Source organism: Alnus glutinosa, chromosome 11 (assembly GCF_958979055.1).
Source record: "Alnus glutinosa chromosome 11, dhAlnGlut1.1, whole genome shotgun sequence".
Lineage (NCBI taxonomy): Eukaryota > Viridiplantae > Streptophyta > Magnoliopsida > Fagales > Betulaceae > Alnus > Alnus glutinosa.
Genome location: NC_084896.1, coordinates 8,614,890 through 8,631,521, shown reverse-complemented (window position 1 = coordinate 8,631,521; position 16,632 = coordinate 8,614,890). Strand labels below are relative to the sequence as shown.

The 16,632-nt window shown below is 36.7% G+C and overlaps 1 protein-coding gene across 1 annotated transcript; it reads right to left on the bottom strand.

The window, feature by feature from the left end:
* Nucleotides 1-599: 599 nt before the first annotated feature.
* Nucleotides 600-11,257, bottom strand: LOC133882777 (zinc finger transcription factor YY1). Its single transcript, XM_062321989.1, has 6 exons — nucleotides 10,906-11,257; nucleotides 9,819-9,877; nucleotides 8,092-8,291; nucleotides 3,998-4,087; nucleotides 2,992-3,135; nucleotides 600-1,287 (listed from the first exon to the last, which is right to left on the bottom strand). The coding sequence occupies exons 1-6, from the start codon at nucleotides 10,989-10,991 to the stop codon at nucleotides 748-750; spliced, it is 1,119 nt and encodes a 372-aa protein (XP_062177973.1). The 5' UTR covers nucleotides 10,992-11,257; the 3' UTR covers nucleotides 600-747.
* Between the last annotated feature and the right edge of the window lie 5,375 nt (nucleotides 11,258-16,632).

Sequence of the window (16,632 nt, the reverse complement as noted above, 5' to 3'; positions counted from 1 at the left end):
GGATCACGAGGTTGGAGTCCTCCATGTGCTACTATTGTGTCGCCTCCAGCTCCTTTGTCGACCGTGATTGTGCTTACGACTTCACCTCCACCCGACTGCGCCCACTCTTCCGTCTCCATCTCCTGCTGTAAGGTGTGCAAACTATTTTTATAGAGAAAGAACTGTTTTTAGCAAAAAGAAAGATCTTTTAGCTCTGTATTTGAGAAAACCCAAGTTCTTCATGAACATTATACTATATATGTAGAGTTCTAAAAGCTCTAAAAAGATCTTGTTTAAACTCTATAAGCAGGGCATCCCTTAGCTTCAATGACTGAGTGAGAGTGCTTATTTCAACTATAGCATCCAATAATTAACATGCCAGCTTGTGCGTTAAAAAATCCCATAGATTATTAACTCCTACATTGGAGAGAGAGAGAGAGAGAGAGAGAGAGAGAGAGAGAGAGAGAGAGAGAGAGAGAGAGAGCAGGCAACAAAAGCTAATGTCACAATCCATGTTTACTTTAGACTTGATTCCAATATCAGAGTGTTGGGAACTTCTACGTAATATAAACTTACTATTAACTATTGACAATATTCCAAAAAAAAAAAAAAAAAGACAATTTCAATCGGAATTTTGCTATTTTCTTTATATGCTTGGAATACAAAATGGGTAATTAAGCCCATCGACAATTCAAACAATAACAGATATATAGAAAGAGAAAAAGAAGGTGAAAAGATAGGTTACATTCAGAGTACCATGATTAAGATCTAGTCTTCAAACTCTGTTTCTTCATCATCGTCCTCATTGTTTTCCCCATACCTCCAACCATCCTCAACGTTGTCACGATCCTCCTCAGTTTCTTCACTATCTTCTTCCTCATAAGCTTCTTCTTTGACTGGCCATGATTTTTTCGTTACATTCACAGGGATAGAAGACTGAGTCAAGCCTTTACGCTGCGCAACTTTTGGAGGAGGCAATTTCAAGTTTGGTTTGGACCTGCTTTGTTTCTGATTTTTGCCGTTTGCACGTTTTCCACCGTAGGCATCTTGGTCACTGGCTTCATCCATCTCATTATCAGCATTAGCAGCGGCATTCTCTGCATTCTCATCAGAGATGTGGCCACGATGCCTATCCCTCAAATGGAGTTTAAGCTTGTATTCATGGATGTAGGCCTTTTCGCACCCTTCATAAGGACAAGCGTAAGGGCGGTCAGATGATGCAGAGCCATAAGCCCCAGAAGAAGGCTTGGGAGTTTTACTCTGCTTATCTGGAGGGGGGGTGTATTTGGTCACCTCCACGGTCACACTCTGCAAATTAATGGTGAAATGAGCAAAATCAAGTCTCAGTTTTTTAGGTGAGAAAATAGTATGGGAAGATGCTTGTTCTCCAAAATATGTCATCTATAAAATGGTATTGTCCATATGAAATGCAGAAGATGGTCCTTCCCTTTGGCCTCCTATAAAGTTCAAAACTTTTTCAAATGTTCTATGGAAAGTCAAATAACTCTGTTAAGTTTTACATAGGAATTGAAGGAACAAGAATCCAACTGCCTTTTGTATCACATTCATCATGAGTCAAATTCTGCACTACAGTTGAGATGCGACTGTCATAGACTATGTATCATATTGTCTTCACGATTCAAGAATTGACAAGATTTACATCTATTTATCACGACTTCTGGTGATAAAACCAACCTTTGGTGGTAGTGCCTTTCAAGATGGAACAGCTTTGTTACAACGACTTTGAAGAGTTATAACTAACAAAATGAATGATTCCCACACCACAACCAAAAAAACAAAAAAAAAAACCCAAGGAAAAACACACAAGAAGGATTGATATTATTTCAGTCAACAGACTTATAAGTACCCTTCATTGAACAAGCATTTATGTTGTCTTGTGAAAGAAAACAGCAGAAAACCCACGTGATTGATAAGTAATTCGAAACAAAATAATATGAAAAAAAGCCATGCAGATAGTATTATTCATGCCAGTCAGTATTTATAATTGTAGAATACCTATTAAGTTGGGAGGATCTGTAGGACAAACGTAAGACCAGCTATTGTCCATAGTACAAAATGTTAGTTGTTTCAAAAGCACGTGCCCAAAACGAGCATAGAGGAAATGAGAAAATTAAGATGGATAATTTGGTATACTTGAAAAGATAAGTAAAGAATGAAGTCGTCCATTTAGAAGTAGGAGTGGTTTCTATAGAGGAGAAGATGAGAAAGTGATTTAATTCAATTTGTAGAATGTAAAGCGGGAAAAGAAAGGGTAAAAATGACACAGGTAGATATATTAAAGAACAAAACATTTTAATAAGGGAGGTGACAGAGTGCAATTTTAGATAGGGGAAAATTACATTTGGTTGGCCCAAATTAGTTAGAGGATCCATAAAGTGGACTTAATTGAATTTTTTTTTTTTGAAATTAAAGCTTGGTTGAATTGAATTGAGATAGTATTCAAGTCGATAAAAAATATAGAAGATTATTAGCAATGAAAACTTGACCTTTATTTCAAGAGAAAAAAAATTGGATGCCCTAAAAACCAAATATGCTTTATGTTTTTTTGTATGAGGGGGGTTACTTTGTATCTTGGGTTTTATTGTATCATGGAGGGTTCTTTTGTATCTTGGGTGTTTGATGGGGGGTTTCTTTTGAATCTTGGGTTTTATTGTTTTATGGGGGATTACTTTGTATCTTGGGTGTTGGATGGGGGGTTCTATTGGGTTTTATTTTATTATGGGGGTTACTTTGTATCTTGGGTGTTTGTTGGAGGGTTTCTATTGTATCTTGGGTTTCATGTGGGTTTTGGGTGTTGTGGGTATGTAGTTTCTTATGGGTTTTTCATGTGGGCTAGCTGGGTTGCTCCTGTTTATACTTCCTGTGTACTTAGGGGCGCCTTACGCTTTTTTAATGAAATTTTCTTACTTATAAAAAAAAATAAAGCAATTGCAAAGCAAGAGAGCACAAAAATTATTTCAGAAACAGCAATAGTGAAGAAGTAGAACCAACCTTTTCATGGTGAGATGCAATGTGGTTCTTTAGCTTGTACTCATGAGCATATCTCTTTCCACAATCTGTGTAAGGGCATATATGATAGTTTTCTTGTGAATGCGTTTTCATGTGCGACCTTAGGTTGAAATCCAGAGAAAATGCCTGTATTTCATAGTTGAAATTTTTTTTAGAATAAACATATGACACGGGAGCACACTCGCAAACGCAATTGCACACAAACACACACAGAAAGCTTTTTCTTTTTTTTTTTTCTTTTTTTTTATTATTATTTTTTTTTATGATAAGTGCATAAAGGAAGCTTTCTGAAGTAGAAATGTAGCTATGACTATAATCTGAGCTGGTCTCACAATACGAAAAGGTACAGAGCATTCATAACAAATTCATAATCTTCCTTGATGAAGAGGCTAAAAATAATACAGGAGATGCTTGGTTGACTGTGGCCCTCGAATAATATTGTTGACCAACCAAAGAATCATATCTGGTCCTAGTTTTCACACACAACGTGAACCAGACATTGATTTATGCAGGTGCGACAACTGCAGTTTTCTTTGAAAGTACTCATAAATCCGTGCACTGCCACATGCACAACAGACACACTAGAGAGGAAGAAACAAACTCCAATATACAATAGATGGTCTTACATCAACTTAACTCCTGAATCTTGATATATAATCCAGAATTCAGTTAATTTTTTTTTTAAACAAATCTGGTTGTGGAAAATGAATTTCAACAAAACCACCAATAAAAAGTGAGAATATTTTTCAAATTGCCTCCTAAAATCGAAATGCCACAAAGCTGTGACAGATTTTGGCCATAACATGAAACAATCAATGCACAATATAGCACTTCAAATATTTGTGTCTATATATAGAAAGACCCAACAAGAAACATGTAAAATATACAGCCAATCCTGACATACAAACTCAACTATAGACACCAAGAAATAAAAGAAAAAAGAGCCTATCAATAGTACAAGAAGAATCTCAGTGGACAGATTAATCACCTTACCACAGCCTTCATGAGGACATACAAAATCTCTTTCTCCAGTATGAATGAGAAAGTGTCTTTTCAATTTCGAACTATCCAAAAATTTCTGGAACATAGACAAATTCTTTAAGATTGTTAAACGATCATGATGGAATGGGAAAAGATACAATGAAATCTAATGAAGGACAAAAAAAAAACATCAAGTGATGAAGCATGAGGGTGAACAGTCAGACTACATGAAATCAGAACAAAATTTATTCTAAGAAAAAAAAATTCAATGTTAACCAGACTCAATCACATCCCAACAACCCAACCATATCTACATTGGTTTGCAATTTCAGCCTACAAGATTAAATCAGAAAGTGATATCTCCAAACTTACCATGCCTGTGTTTTCTTTGAGTAATTTGAGTTCACTTTATTCATCTGTGCCTCTACCATCTCAGGAAATTCCCATGATTTTACGCCTCAAAAGATTAACTAATTTTCATTGCATTATTAATAATTACCTCTTTCCAATGAGCTTAATGTTTTCTTTGTGAAGAAAACAAAAAAAAAAAAAAAAAAAAAAAAAAATGAAAGAAAGAAAGAAAAGAAAAAGAAAGTGATTACCTCTTCAATGACTGTCTACCTACAGGTTCGCAAATCAAAATAGTGGAAGTTCATCACATAATTACATCGTAGAAGATAAATGGGCATTTTGGGATCAGGCATCTTTTCTTTCCTCTCCCTATGGCTGTTGCTGACTGTATTGAAAAGCTTTAGCGTGATTTCTAATGGAGTGGGCTAGGCGAAGACCTCAAATATCACTTGGTAAGTTGGTCCAAGGTCTGTTTACCGATCTCTGAGGGAGGATTGGGAGTTCGGAACCTGATGATGTTCAATCTTGCTCTCTCAGGTTAATAGCTTTGGTGTCATGGGCTTGGTGGAGAGTGGCGTTGGGACTCTAAATTTGGCAGTTCATGGAGTGGGTGGTGCTCTAATGAGCCTCTTGTGGTGTATGGAGTGGGATAATGGAAGAATATTAGGAGGGGTTGAGGGAAGTTCTCAAGTCATACCAAATTTAAAGTGGGAGATGTCTCCAATGTTAGATTCTAGCATAATCTGTGGTGTGGGGATATAGTCCTTAAGAAAACCTTTCCATAATTATATAGCATTGCTTGCGCAAAAGATACTTTTGTTGTTGCTCACTTGGAGCTTTCTAGTGATTCCATTTAATGGAATGTGAGCTTTGATAAAGAGGCTAATGATCGAAAGGTGGATGTCTTTGCCTCATTTTTTAGAGTGTTGTATGTAGTTGAAGTGAGACTAAAAAGTAAAGACAGTTGTGGTAGGTCTCTTCCAAAAGAGTATTGTTTGATGTTAAATCTTTCTACAGTGTCATGGGTTGTAATGATGGCTTTCGTTTCCCTTGGAAGAGTGTCTGACAGACTATAATTCCACTAAGGGTGGCCTTTTTTGATTGGTCAGCAGCCCTAGGAAACATCCTTATCATGAACAATCTAAGGAAGCGGCACACTATTGTGGTTGATAGCCCGATAGGTGTTGCATGTGTAAAAGGAATGAGGAATTTGTAGACTATCTTCTTCTCCATTGTGAGGTTGCCTGTGCCATATAGAATGTTTTCTTCACTCGGTTTGGGCCATCTTGGGTTATGCCTCGATGAGTAGTTGACTTGTATGCTTGTTGGTGGATTATCGGCAGCACTAGGAGTGTTGTTGTGTAAAAGATGGTGCCTTTATGCCTTTTGTGGTGTCTATGAAGGGAAATGAACGACATAAGTTTTAAGAATCATGAGAGAACTTTGGAAAAGATTTAAGTTTTTATTTTTTAATACTCTGTATCTTTGGACAACTACTCTTGTTTCTCCTTTGGCGATTAGTTATCGTGATTTTTCCTTCCTTCTTTATTTATTTTCTTTTTTTGCTCCTACTAGCTTGGTGGGTTTTTCTTGTACACTTCATGTGTACCTGGAGGCGCCTTATGCACCAATTTCATTAAAAAAGCGTAAAGCGCCCTTTAGTACACTGCGAGTATACAAAGAAAACACCTAAGTAGAAAGAGAAAAACGGGAGAGAAAGTCAGCAAAATTAAAAGACAAAGGGTGGACATAAGCCGTACTCCAAAAGATGTAAAGATAGAATGAGGAAAGAATCTCTTCCAAAGTACTTTCCAAATCCTCAAAGCTCCTATTCTTTCGCTCGCTCCATAAGCATCAAATAGGCGCCATTTTCCAAACCGCAGTGCTCCTTGGCCTTCCAGATGAACGCTTTTAATGATATCGTGATTACTTATAAAGGGAAGAAAAAAAAAAAACACTACCCTTGCTCAAGATGAAACCTAGCGTTAGTTGCACTTTGCAAATTTGTTCTATGCATCAAAAGACAATTTATATGGAAAGCACATAAGTTGCACCAGCCGTGTCTACAGCATATTGAATCAAAAACATCCTCTTTGGAAGCCTAAGACCAAGGCAAAACCGCTCAAGAAGCATTTTGTGGTCCAAGGACAAGTGTCCATCATAATTAATTAGGTCAATACTGTTTTGTTTTATTTTATATATAGTTCTTCTAGTATAACGACTCAGGGAAAAACGCTAGACACATCTACGCTATCACCCCAAAAAGACTAGTTAGTTTGGAGCTTCCCTAAATTCTCTTATAAAGCCCATTTCACCTAATAACTAAGCAATATGGGTCTTAATACCTATGAGTATCTTTATAAACCACCATTTATGTAGGCTACTCATCTCTTTCAAATGTGGGATAAAGGTCTTACAAATTCCCTCCTTAAACCTCTGACGTTTTTGTCAGGGCCACGTCATGTAGTGCTCTAGTAACATATGGCCTAGCATTACTAAATGGCTCTGATACCATTTGTACGACCTAGGAAAAAGCGCTAGACACATATGCGCTTTCACCCGAAAAGGAAGAGTAAATTTGGAGCTTTCCTATAATCCCTTATAAAGCTCAGTTTCACTTAGTAACTAAGCAATGTGGACTTATTCTATGTGGGCGATTCATTTCTTCCAATGTGGGACAGTGGTGTTACATCTAAAGTCAAGGGTATTTTGTAATCTGTAATTGCTGGTTATGGGCCATAGTTATGAGCCTTGGTTTTTATTTTATAAGAGGATAGTCTTATTTAGTTTATAGGTTTGTTAAATATGGGCTTTGGTTCAGTCTAATTAAGGTTTGTTTAGAAACCAAAGTAGGAGTTTTAATCCTATTAGAAGAAATTAAGATGTATAGTCTATACAAGGGGGCCCTTGTACTAAAACAAATTAAGATCGATTAATAAAATTTGAGTGGTTTGGTCTGTGAAAGGCTTCTGCGTCAAACAACCTATCAAAAGCAATCAAAACAACCTATCTCTTTAGATTCTATACATGTGAGCACCTGACATCTATGATGGCTCACCCACCCCAGTGCCTCTTAATCTTCTTCTTCATTCATGAGTACTGTTCAAGTTACTGTTCACAGTCTCTGGAAAGATTTAATATGAACCATCTTCTCGCCTCTTTACAACCCCCAAATCAAACCCCTTTCCCTTCCCCTATCAAAACCACAAAAGGCCTACATATTTCCCTAGCTATTAGCTGCCAAACAACCTACCAAAACCAATCCAAACTCTATCATTGCTGCAGAAATTTCCAGCAACCTATGGTCCTCCGTTTCAGCCCCTTTTCACTACGCAAATCCATTATTTTCAAATACAAACTACAAAACCTAAGCACATCGGTCTATAATTCCTAACCCTAGAACCACAAGTTACAAATGGAAGTCCACCACATAAATTCACATAGAGGTTTTAATCAACCTTTTCTTTTCTTTTCTTTTTTTGATAAAAATTAAAATAAATAAATAAAAATTGATAAAACCTGTACTACGTCAACAATGATAAAACCCACTTTGCAGTTGCTTTATTCCTAATGCAACTTATCATAGTGTACACAGAATCTGAATTCTCTGCTCCATTCATTTCAATTCAAAACAGTAAACTGATGTCCACTTCCCACACTTTTGCTGAATTACACTGAACAAATATTGACAAAAAACAAAGGAAAAAAAAGGAAAAAAAAAGTACAAAGGAAAGTAATTGGACACAATACCTTTCCACACCCTTCATAGTGACACACATATTGTCTCTCTCCATGGATGTGAGAATGCTTTCTCAAGGCACCAGCATCAATAAAGGTCTTGCCACAGCTTTCATAGCTGCAAAGGAAAAGTACTTCAGTTGTTGGTTCTGGTTCTGGCTCTGGTGCCTCTGGCTCTTTTGCCTTCTCTTTCAAGGAGTTCAAGGTTTCCTCTGAGAAGGATAACAAAGAGAAAAATGAGGCCAAACTCACATGACAAAGTCATCCTATAATAATCCAATAAGGCTCCCCAAACTCATTTGCTGATCAAAAAAGTTACAAACCCTCAGATAAATATTTCACAAGAAAATGAGAATGCAAAAGAAGACTACAGTGGACAAAGTATTCCAGAATTCCTATGTACGCTAACACAACAACATTGTTTTTAGGTTAGACACCAGCCACCATTCATATTCAGTACATGTCAACACAGGGAACGAAAGAATTAGGAACTCTGCATAATCTTTTGCAGCGCATACACACATACCAACACAAGAGTTGTGTGTGACGACTACATGAAGATACAATGACGAACAACAACTATGAAAGAAACTTTTTACCTATTCTATGCTAATTTAAGACCATATGACTAGGTAGATAAACACCCAACATGCAGAATACCAGAACTACCTCATCAGGATATTTCATGGCATATGCTGTGACCAACAAGGAACATCCTGATAAGAACCCTTGTGCAACTCAAATCCACAAGCATAAAGTACCCTTCTCCCATCAAAAAGCAGAATCAACGACCAACAACTAACTGAATTCAAATACGTGGCATGAATAAAAGGCAATGACCAAAATGGCAAGTCACTTTGAATAGTAATGAGGTTAGCAAGTCAAATCATATGGTTGAAAACTTGCAGAAATTTATTGAACCGGTGACTTTATTCTTCTCTTTTCACTTTTGATTTTTTTTTTTTTTTGATAAGTAATAAGCCAATCTCTTTTCACTTTGATAAGCATTAATAACTCATATGAACCCAGATCAGCCCCAACATCCTCGCTTGGATTAAAATCTTTCTTCCAACTTAAGTTTCTAACTTATCTCTATGTCTGACTTTTATCGAATGCTTGCTTTAACTCGAAAAAGATGGACATAGTTTTTTGCACTTTCACTTTGGATTAGGTCAATAACTTTCACGTGAACTGAATTCTCAGAAGCTTATTGTAGTGTTGAACCATATATGGATATGGGTAGAATTTTTTTTTTTTTTTTTTTTTTTTTTTAGGGGAGGGTGGGGGGGGGGGGGGGGGGGGAATTAGTAAAAGAAAAAAAATAGATAATAAAAAAAAAAAAAAAAAACCATTAAATATGAACTTCATCTTTGGATTAAAACATGTACACTTGTGCTTGATCTTCAGACTCATTTAAATTCATATGATGGCATCAGAACCATTTCTTTGTTTTCCTTTCTAATAAATTATCACTTACCCAAAAAAAGGTTCATCCCATTCAAAAGTTGTGAACGTTTATCCTGAAATTAAATGTTGAAGCATCTACACCAGAAGTGGCAATTGAAATCCAAATTGCAATGCTGCTTCACTCTTTCAATTTGAACTTATTTAGTTTAAAACAACATGAAAGAAAAAAGAAGTGTCCACAACTAGAAGTGCATGAAAAATCCTCTGCCAGAAGATAAATTGCAAAATAACTTTAAAAAAGGCAGACAAGGTAAAAAGAAAGTAAGACACACCTGTGACCCATTTCAAGAGAGAGCACTTCCCACCAGTTGCTACAACATCTTGGGGAACCCTAAAAAGAAAACCAGACATATCATTAGCACGCATCACATAAGAAAACAGCAGATGGCACAAACCAATCATGTAAATCTCGAAGATATAATAAAATATTCTATTCTTAAGTATCCCATTGGTTCTCACATATATTCGGAAAGCAGAAATGTGAATACCTTCTTCAAATCACCCCTTTGCCAAATACCCCTCCACCTACCCATTTTGTGGCTTAGGAAATATGAGGATAATTTAAAAAAGAAAAAAAATGGAAATTTTGTATCTTCAAATTCACAAAAATCAAATATATTTCCTGAGCCAATTTTAGGCTAGTGAATTTACTTCCCTCAAACCCAAATCACATATTAAAAACAACCAAAAACAAATTAATAAATACTAATCTATCTCTAGAATGTGAAATCTTTCATTGTTTCAAAATTGGCAAAAGGGAAGCAAAAAAAAAAAAAGCACAAAATCAACAATTCAGACAACTATTAGGCTTTTTTATTCAAGATTTTACTTTATTTTATCTCCCTCATTCCTACCAACCAATCAACCCACAATTGAACCCCATGAACTGCTATTTTGTATTACTGGGACAACAGAAAAACAAAAACCTCTAGCCAACTTTACCAATAAATTTGGCGTTAACATCCAATACTTTTCCTTCATAACACCTGGAATATTCTCCCTTTCTAAGAAACCAAACAAGAAAACAATAAACCTACTATACTTTCCTCAAATTTCATGAAAAAAATAATAATAATAACAACAATAATTAAAGCAAAGAAACATTATTCTCACTATTTTAAGCCTAAAAAAATCCACACGACTGACACGACTAAGGCTAGCACCTACTTGGGATGGCACTTTTCCATTATCATCAAAATCAAAAACAACAAAGGGCCATACTATCCAACAAATTCTTTTCCTTCTTGTATGAACATAAATTTTCTCAGAAACCATACAATGACAGTAATTTAACCGTAGAAACCGATACAATGGAACTGAGATTTATTTAAACAGAAAATAAACTGAGATTTATTTTACCACTCTTTGAACCATTTAACGGCGGGGGTCTTGGACTTGACAATGGGGCGCCTTTCGAATAGATTGTGATTGTACTGCATCTCCATCACTTTGTCCTTTTGCTCTCCCTATGCATTCAATGCGAGCGCTGTGAATCGACGAGGCCCTTAGGGTTAAGAGTTTTGGGTTTGGATTTCGACCTCGGAAAAATGAAAAAGGGCGAGATATTAGGAGAGGGAGCCAAGGAAAGCTTGGGGTGACTTGCCCATGTCCGGTAGGATTAACCTGTTGGCTACTTATTACGGACTGAGAGGGGCATTCGATTTCGACCGTATCTCCCCCACGGACCACCCGGAGAGTCAGCGGTCTAACTATTGCTTTATTTATGTAACTCGTTTATATATATATATATATATATACAGGCAGAAATTTTCAACAAATTAAATTAGCTTCTAAAAGTAAGCAGGTAAAAATGATATACTTTCTTATTAAGAGTAATGATTCACTACCACCTAAATATACAACTTTTCACCACCTTGTCTATGTGGCAAGGTGGTCCCCTACTAACTTTAGAATTTTTTTATTTTTAAAAAATAAAATAAAGTAGGGGACCACCTTGCCACATAGACAAGGTGGTGAAAAGTTGTATATTTAGGTGGTAAAGAATCATTTCTCTTCTTATTAATGTAATAAAAAAAAAGAAAAAAAGAAAGAAAGAAAGGTTACATTAAAGGATTTTGAATGGTGATTTTTATATAAAATTTCATGATTTGTCCAATCTCTCTACAAAGATAAAAGAGTCCTAAAATGAATCTCTTCATTGCAATATCAAAATTTAGGATTAAATATAATTCACCCCCCTAAAGTTGTCACCTATTTTTAATTTGGATACTAAAGTTTAAAAATTTGCAATGTGCCCTCACAAGTTTCCTGATTTTTCAATTTAGCCATTTAGTTTGCCTTTTCCTTCAAACCAGATAGAATTTTGAACGTGTGCGTGTCATGTGATTTTTCTATGCAAATTTGTCTGTTTTACATTCATTCTAAAACGACGTCGTTTTGTCCTTTAGGGAGTAAATTGAAAATTCTAAAACCTTTGTGGGGGCAAATTACAAATTTTTAAAAATATTTGTTTTTAATTTTTTTTTTAAAAAAAATATAATAAAATATTGAATCGGCAGCCACCCCCAGAGGTGGCCAAGGGTGGCCTTCGAGCCATCCCTAAATGCCTTTGGAGGTGGCCGAAGGCCACCCCCGGCCACCTCTGGGGGTGGCGCGTGGCCGAGTGGGGGTGGCCAAGCCAACTGGCAGCCATCCCTTCAGTATTTTCTTTCCTTTTTTTAATTTTTTTTTTTTAAAAAAAAAAAAACCAATATTTTGTTTTATTTATTTATATTTTTAGTAGATTTTCTAATTTTTTATTTTAATAGACATGTGTCGGTTTCTTATTGGGTGTGACGTGGTTGACTATAGGGCAAAATGACGTTTTGGAATGAGGGTAAAACGGACAAATTTGTATAAAAAAAGTCACGTGACACGCACGCGTTCAAAATTCCAACTAGTTTGACGGATAAGCCAGACAAAATGGCAAAATTGACAATTTTGGAACTTGGGCGACATATTGCAAATTTTTAAACTTTGGAAATCAAATTGAAAATGGGTGGCAATTTTGAGAGGGAGAATTGTATTTAGCCCCAAAATTTACTTTCATAACCAATGAAGAAGTCCAAGAAGTGTGAGAGATCAGAAAGAAGAATTTCCAGGTTACTCACTCTAAGCTATAGAAATTATGTCTATACTTTTTTTTCATTCTTACAAACTGGGGAAAAAAAATAAAGAAAAGGTAAAAAATAGTATGGAGAACACAAATATTTGTGGACCACCGACCCAAAGGCAACCTCAACCAAAGTCTAAGGCCTGGGTTGACAAAGTGACACAAACGTAGAAACACTAAAACCTTCCACCTCGCATATGCCCCAAACGGTAAAAATTCTATAAGAAACGTTATGCACCTATTTACTGCTTTCCTATTTCAAACTTGCTTGATAAGGAGAAGAGTCGTTAGGGCACTCTCTCAAAGGAAAGTACGTTATGATACTAGTTGTCTTGCTTGTTTCGAACCTACTCAATAAGGAAATGAGTTGTTGGAGATGTCACCCAAAGGGAATTAAATTATGAAGACGCACCACCTTCCATATTGGCCCCCTTGACCTCTGATACTTGCCTTATTGAGCCTATTTGCCAACTAGAGACGGAAAACCTTTATAATGGTAAAGGTTTGTGTTCCCCATTTCAGGTACGCAAGCTCTCTCACCCTTCTTGCTTACATTATGTCCAAACGTCCTTTCAATCTCACTCTTGCTAACTTAAGCATCAAAGGTGGTTCTGCTGTCACCCCTAACGTACTGCTCTGACCCTTAGTTATTTTGCAAATCTTCTACACAAGTAAGGGTGTAAAGTCGGCCAATAACCGGGTACCAATCGGTAACCAGGTAACAACTAGTAACCGACCCTACTAGAACGATTATATATATATATATAAGATTTTACAATTATACCACCCTCAAACAAGCAAGAGGCTGGTGGAATTGTTAGTGTCTGCACATATCCATAAGCATGCCACTACAAGTTCAAAATTAATTATTAATGCACCACTATTAATATTGTCCAATGACAATTTTACTTTCTAGCAAAAAAGTGTACAATATGGTTATCCCACGGTGACAAAGTCAGAATTAATGGCATCACCTGGTCGTAATGATGTGACAATAGGCATATATAGATGGATCCAAGGAAATTTGATATCTTCTATATATGCTAGTTGAAACTTGATCATGATGATGAAGTGAAGACACATTTTTATATTTATAAATAGGGAGGAGATAGCATATATAAAACGCCACTCCTCAACAATCACATAAAATGATTTACCATCATGATACATATCCATATATACACGTACGGATTGAACCTAGTAGCAATAATAGGCCCATTGCTTGCTGCAATGTTCTTTATTAAAGCATAACCAAGATTATTACAAATTGTTTGTTGCCTGTTTTGAAGGATTTGGTTAGTGTGAACCAATTGGCCTTCATTCCCTCTAGAAGCATCTCTGAAAACATTTTGCTTGCCAAGGAGGTTGTTGAAGATTATCATAAGAAGGAGGGCAAACCGAGATGTACCATTAAGGTTGATCTCATGAATGTATATGACTTGGTTAACTGGGATTTTATGATGCATCATTTGCTCTGTTTTGGCTTTCCAGCTAAGTTCATTAGATGGATTAAAGAATGTGCACCTCCCCAAGGTTCTCCATTACTCTTAATGGCAGTTTGGTAGGGTATCCTGAAAGACAGAAAGGTCTAAGGCAGGGGGACCCTTTATCTCCTTGTTTGTTCTAGTCATGGAGGTTTTCTCTAATCTCATAGAAGATTATGCGAGAATGAACACAGATTTCCAATTTCATCATCGCTGTGCCAAATTGAGATTATCCCACTTATGTTTTGCGGATGATTTACTCATCTTCTCAGAGGATAGTCCCAAATCAGTGAATGTTATCCAACAGGTCTTGAAGGAGTTTGAATGCTTGTTGGAGTTAAAAGCTAATCCTTCTAAGAAGGTGTCTCAGAGAGAATAAAGCATATTTTGTTGTCTGCTATGCAAATGCAAGAAGGTGTTCTACCTGTTAGGTACCTTGGGGTTCCTCTAATCTCCTCCAGACTCACGGTAGCGAATTTCCAAGCTTTGATTATGAAAATCACGAGTCGTATTGACTCTTGGATTTCTAAAAGGCTTACTTTTGCGGGTAGATTGCAATTGATATCCTCCATTCTCTATAGTATTCAAGTGTATTGGTCATGTATTTTCATCCTGCTCAAAAAGATTATAAAGGTTATTGAGCAAAAGTTTAATCGGTTCCTATGGAATGGTCACAGTTCTAGTTATGCAAAAGCAAAAGTTGCTTGGACTAATTTATGTTATCCTAAAAAAGAAGGGACCTTGGAGCTGAAGGATTTGGAGGTTTGGAATCGTGCCTCCATGTTGCGGCATGTTGGAATCTATTTGCTAGATCAGGTTCCATATGGGTTGCTTGGATTAAAGAGAACATACTGAAAAATAAGATTTTTTGGAATATTGGTATCCCTAAAAAACAGCTCTTGGTGTTGGAGGAAGTTGCTGAAATTGTGTGACTTAGCCAAACACTTCCTCAAATTTGATGTGGGGGATGGGGAAAACATTCACTTATGGCTAGACCATTGGCACCCTTGTGGAATATTGTTCGATACTTATGGTTTCCGAGTTGTCTACGATGCTCAAAGTAGACTGGAAGCTAAACTTTCTTCTGTGATAAAAAATCAAGTTTGGTGCTGGAAAGCTGCTCGTTCTTATGCTCTTGTAGATATCCAAAGTAGGCTCCCTAAGATCAAGATAGGTGCTTGTGACACTCCAATTTGGTCTATCTCTAAGAAGGATTCCTATGTATGTTGATGAGATCTTTTTAAAGAAAAAATATATCAATAATAAATTACCACTCGCAATAGTACGAATCCATGTAAGATAAAGCTATAAAAAGAGTGTCAAACCTCAAAGACTGCAGGGGTGTTATTATCGAGTTTATGAAGATTAAAACTAAATTAAGAAAAGATGGTTGATTTTGTTGTTAACAAAAGTGCATAAAATAAATGCAAAAGAAAATTGAAATATAAAAGAGAGAGAGAGAGAGAGAGAGAGAGTAGTGAAAATTATATGACTTCTATTTTAACTGTGTGTGTGCACAATGTGTAACAAAATAATGTAAAAGCAGAATTTAAATGACAAAATTATTTTGTTAACGAAGTGAAAACTCAATTAAGAAAAAAACCACTCCGGGGCAGCCAAACCCAGAAAATTCACTATCAAAAGACAAAGCTAGTACATAGACAGTAACATTCACATACCCGATGCAGCGATCGTATCTAGCACTAGGACACATAACTCAACATGAACGCCTCCCAACCAAGTCTCCTACTTGAAGGGGTCTTCTATGGATTCCTTTACCTTAGGGCACCTCCCTAAGATAGACTTCAATTGACGAGCACAACAACAACACACAACGACAACGACTTGAGAGCAAGCAGATCAGCACAATATCTCCTAAAATATACTCTCTAAGCTCTAAAGAGTTCAATACCGAATTCTGTAAATAATACATGCCTAGAGGCCTCTATATATAGGCTACAGAAGACCAAAATCCACTCTGATTCAGTTTTCTCTAGGCGGCATCCGGACGCAAGCTAAGGCCGTCCGGACGATGAACTGTGCAACCGGCTTTCCATAAGGCGCTGAAAATCTTTCTTAAATAAGGCCACGTCCGGACAGTGTTCCCCTAGCATCCGGACGGTTGCACTTCTGCCGCACGCAATTTCCATAATAAGGACTGGCGTCTGGACGATGTTACCCTGACGTCTGGATGGTTGCAATTCTTCTCCACGTCTTACCTTATTAAGGATAGCGTACGGACGGTGCAGACCTGATGTCCGAACAATTGCAGTTGTCTTCCCATATCTGTGTCTGCGAAGGAATTCTTTTTACTTGTCGAACACTGATTGACGTCCGGACGATATTGCCACATCGTCCGGACAGATGCACTTGAATGCTAGATTCTTCTCGAACTCTGAAGAGCATCCGGACATATTGCTGAAACGTCCGGACAAATGCAAGCTTGAACAGTAGACATTGATGCGTGTCCGGACACATAACTGAGCCGTC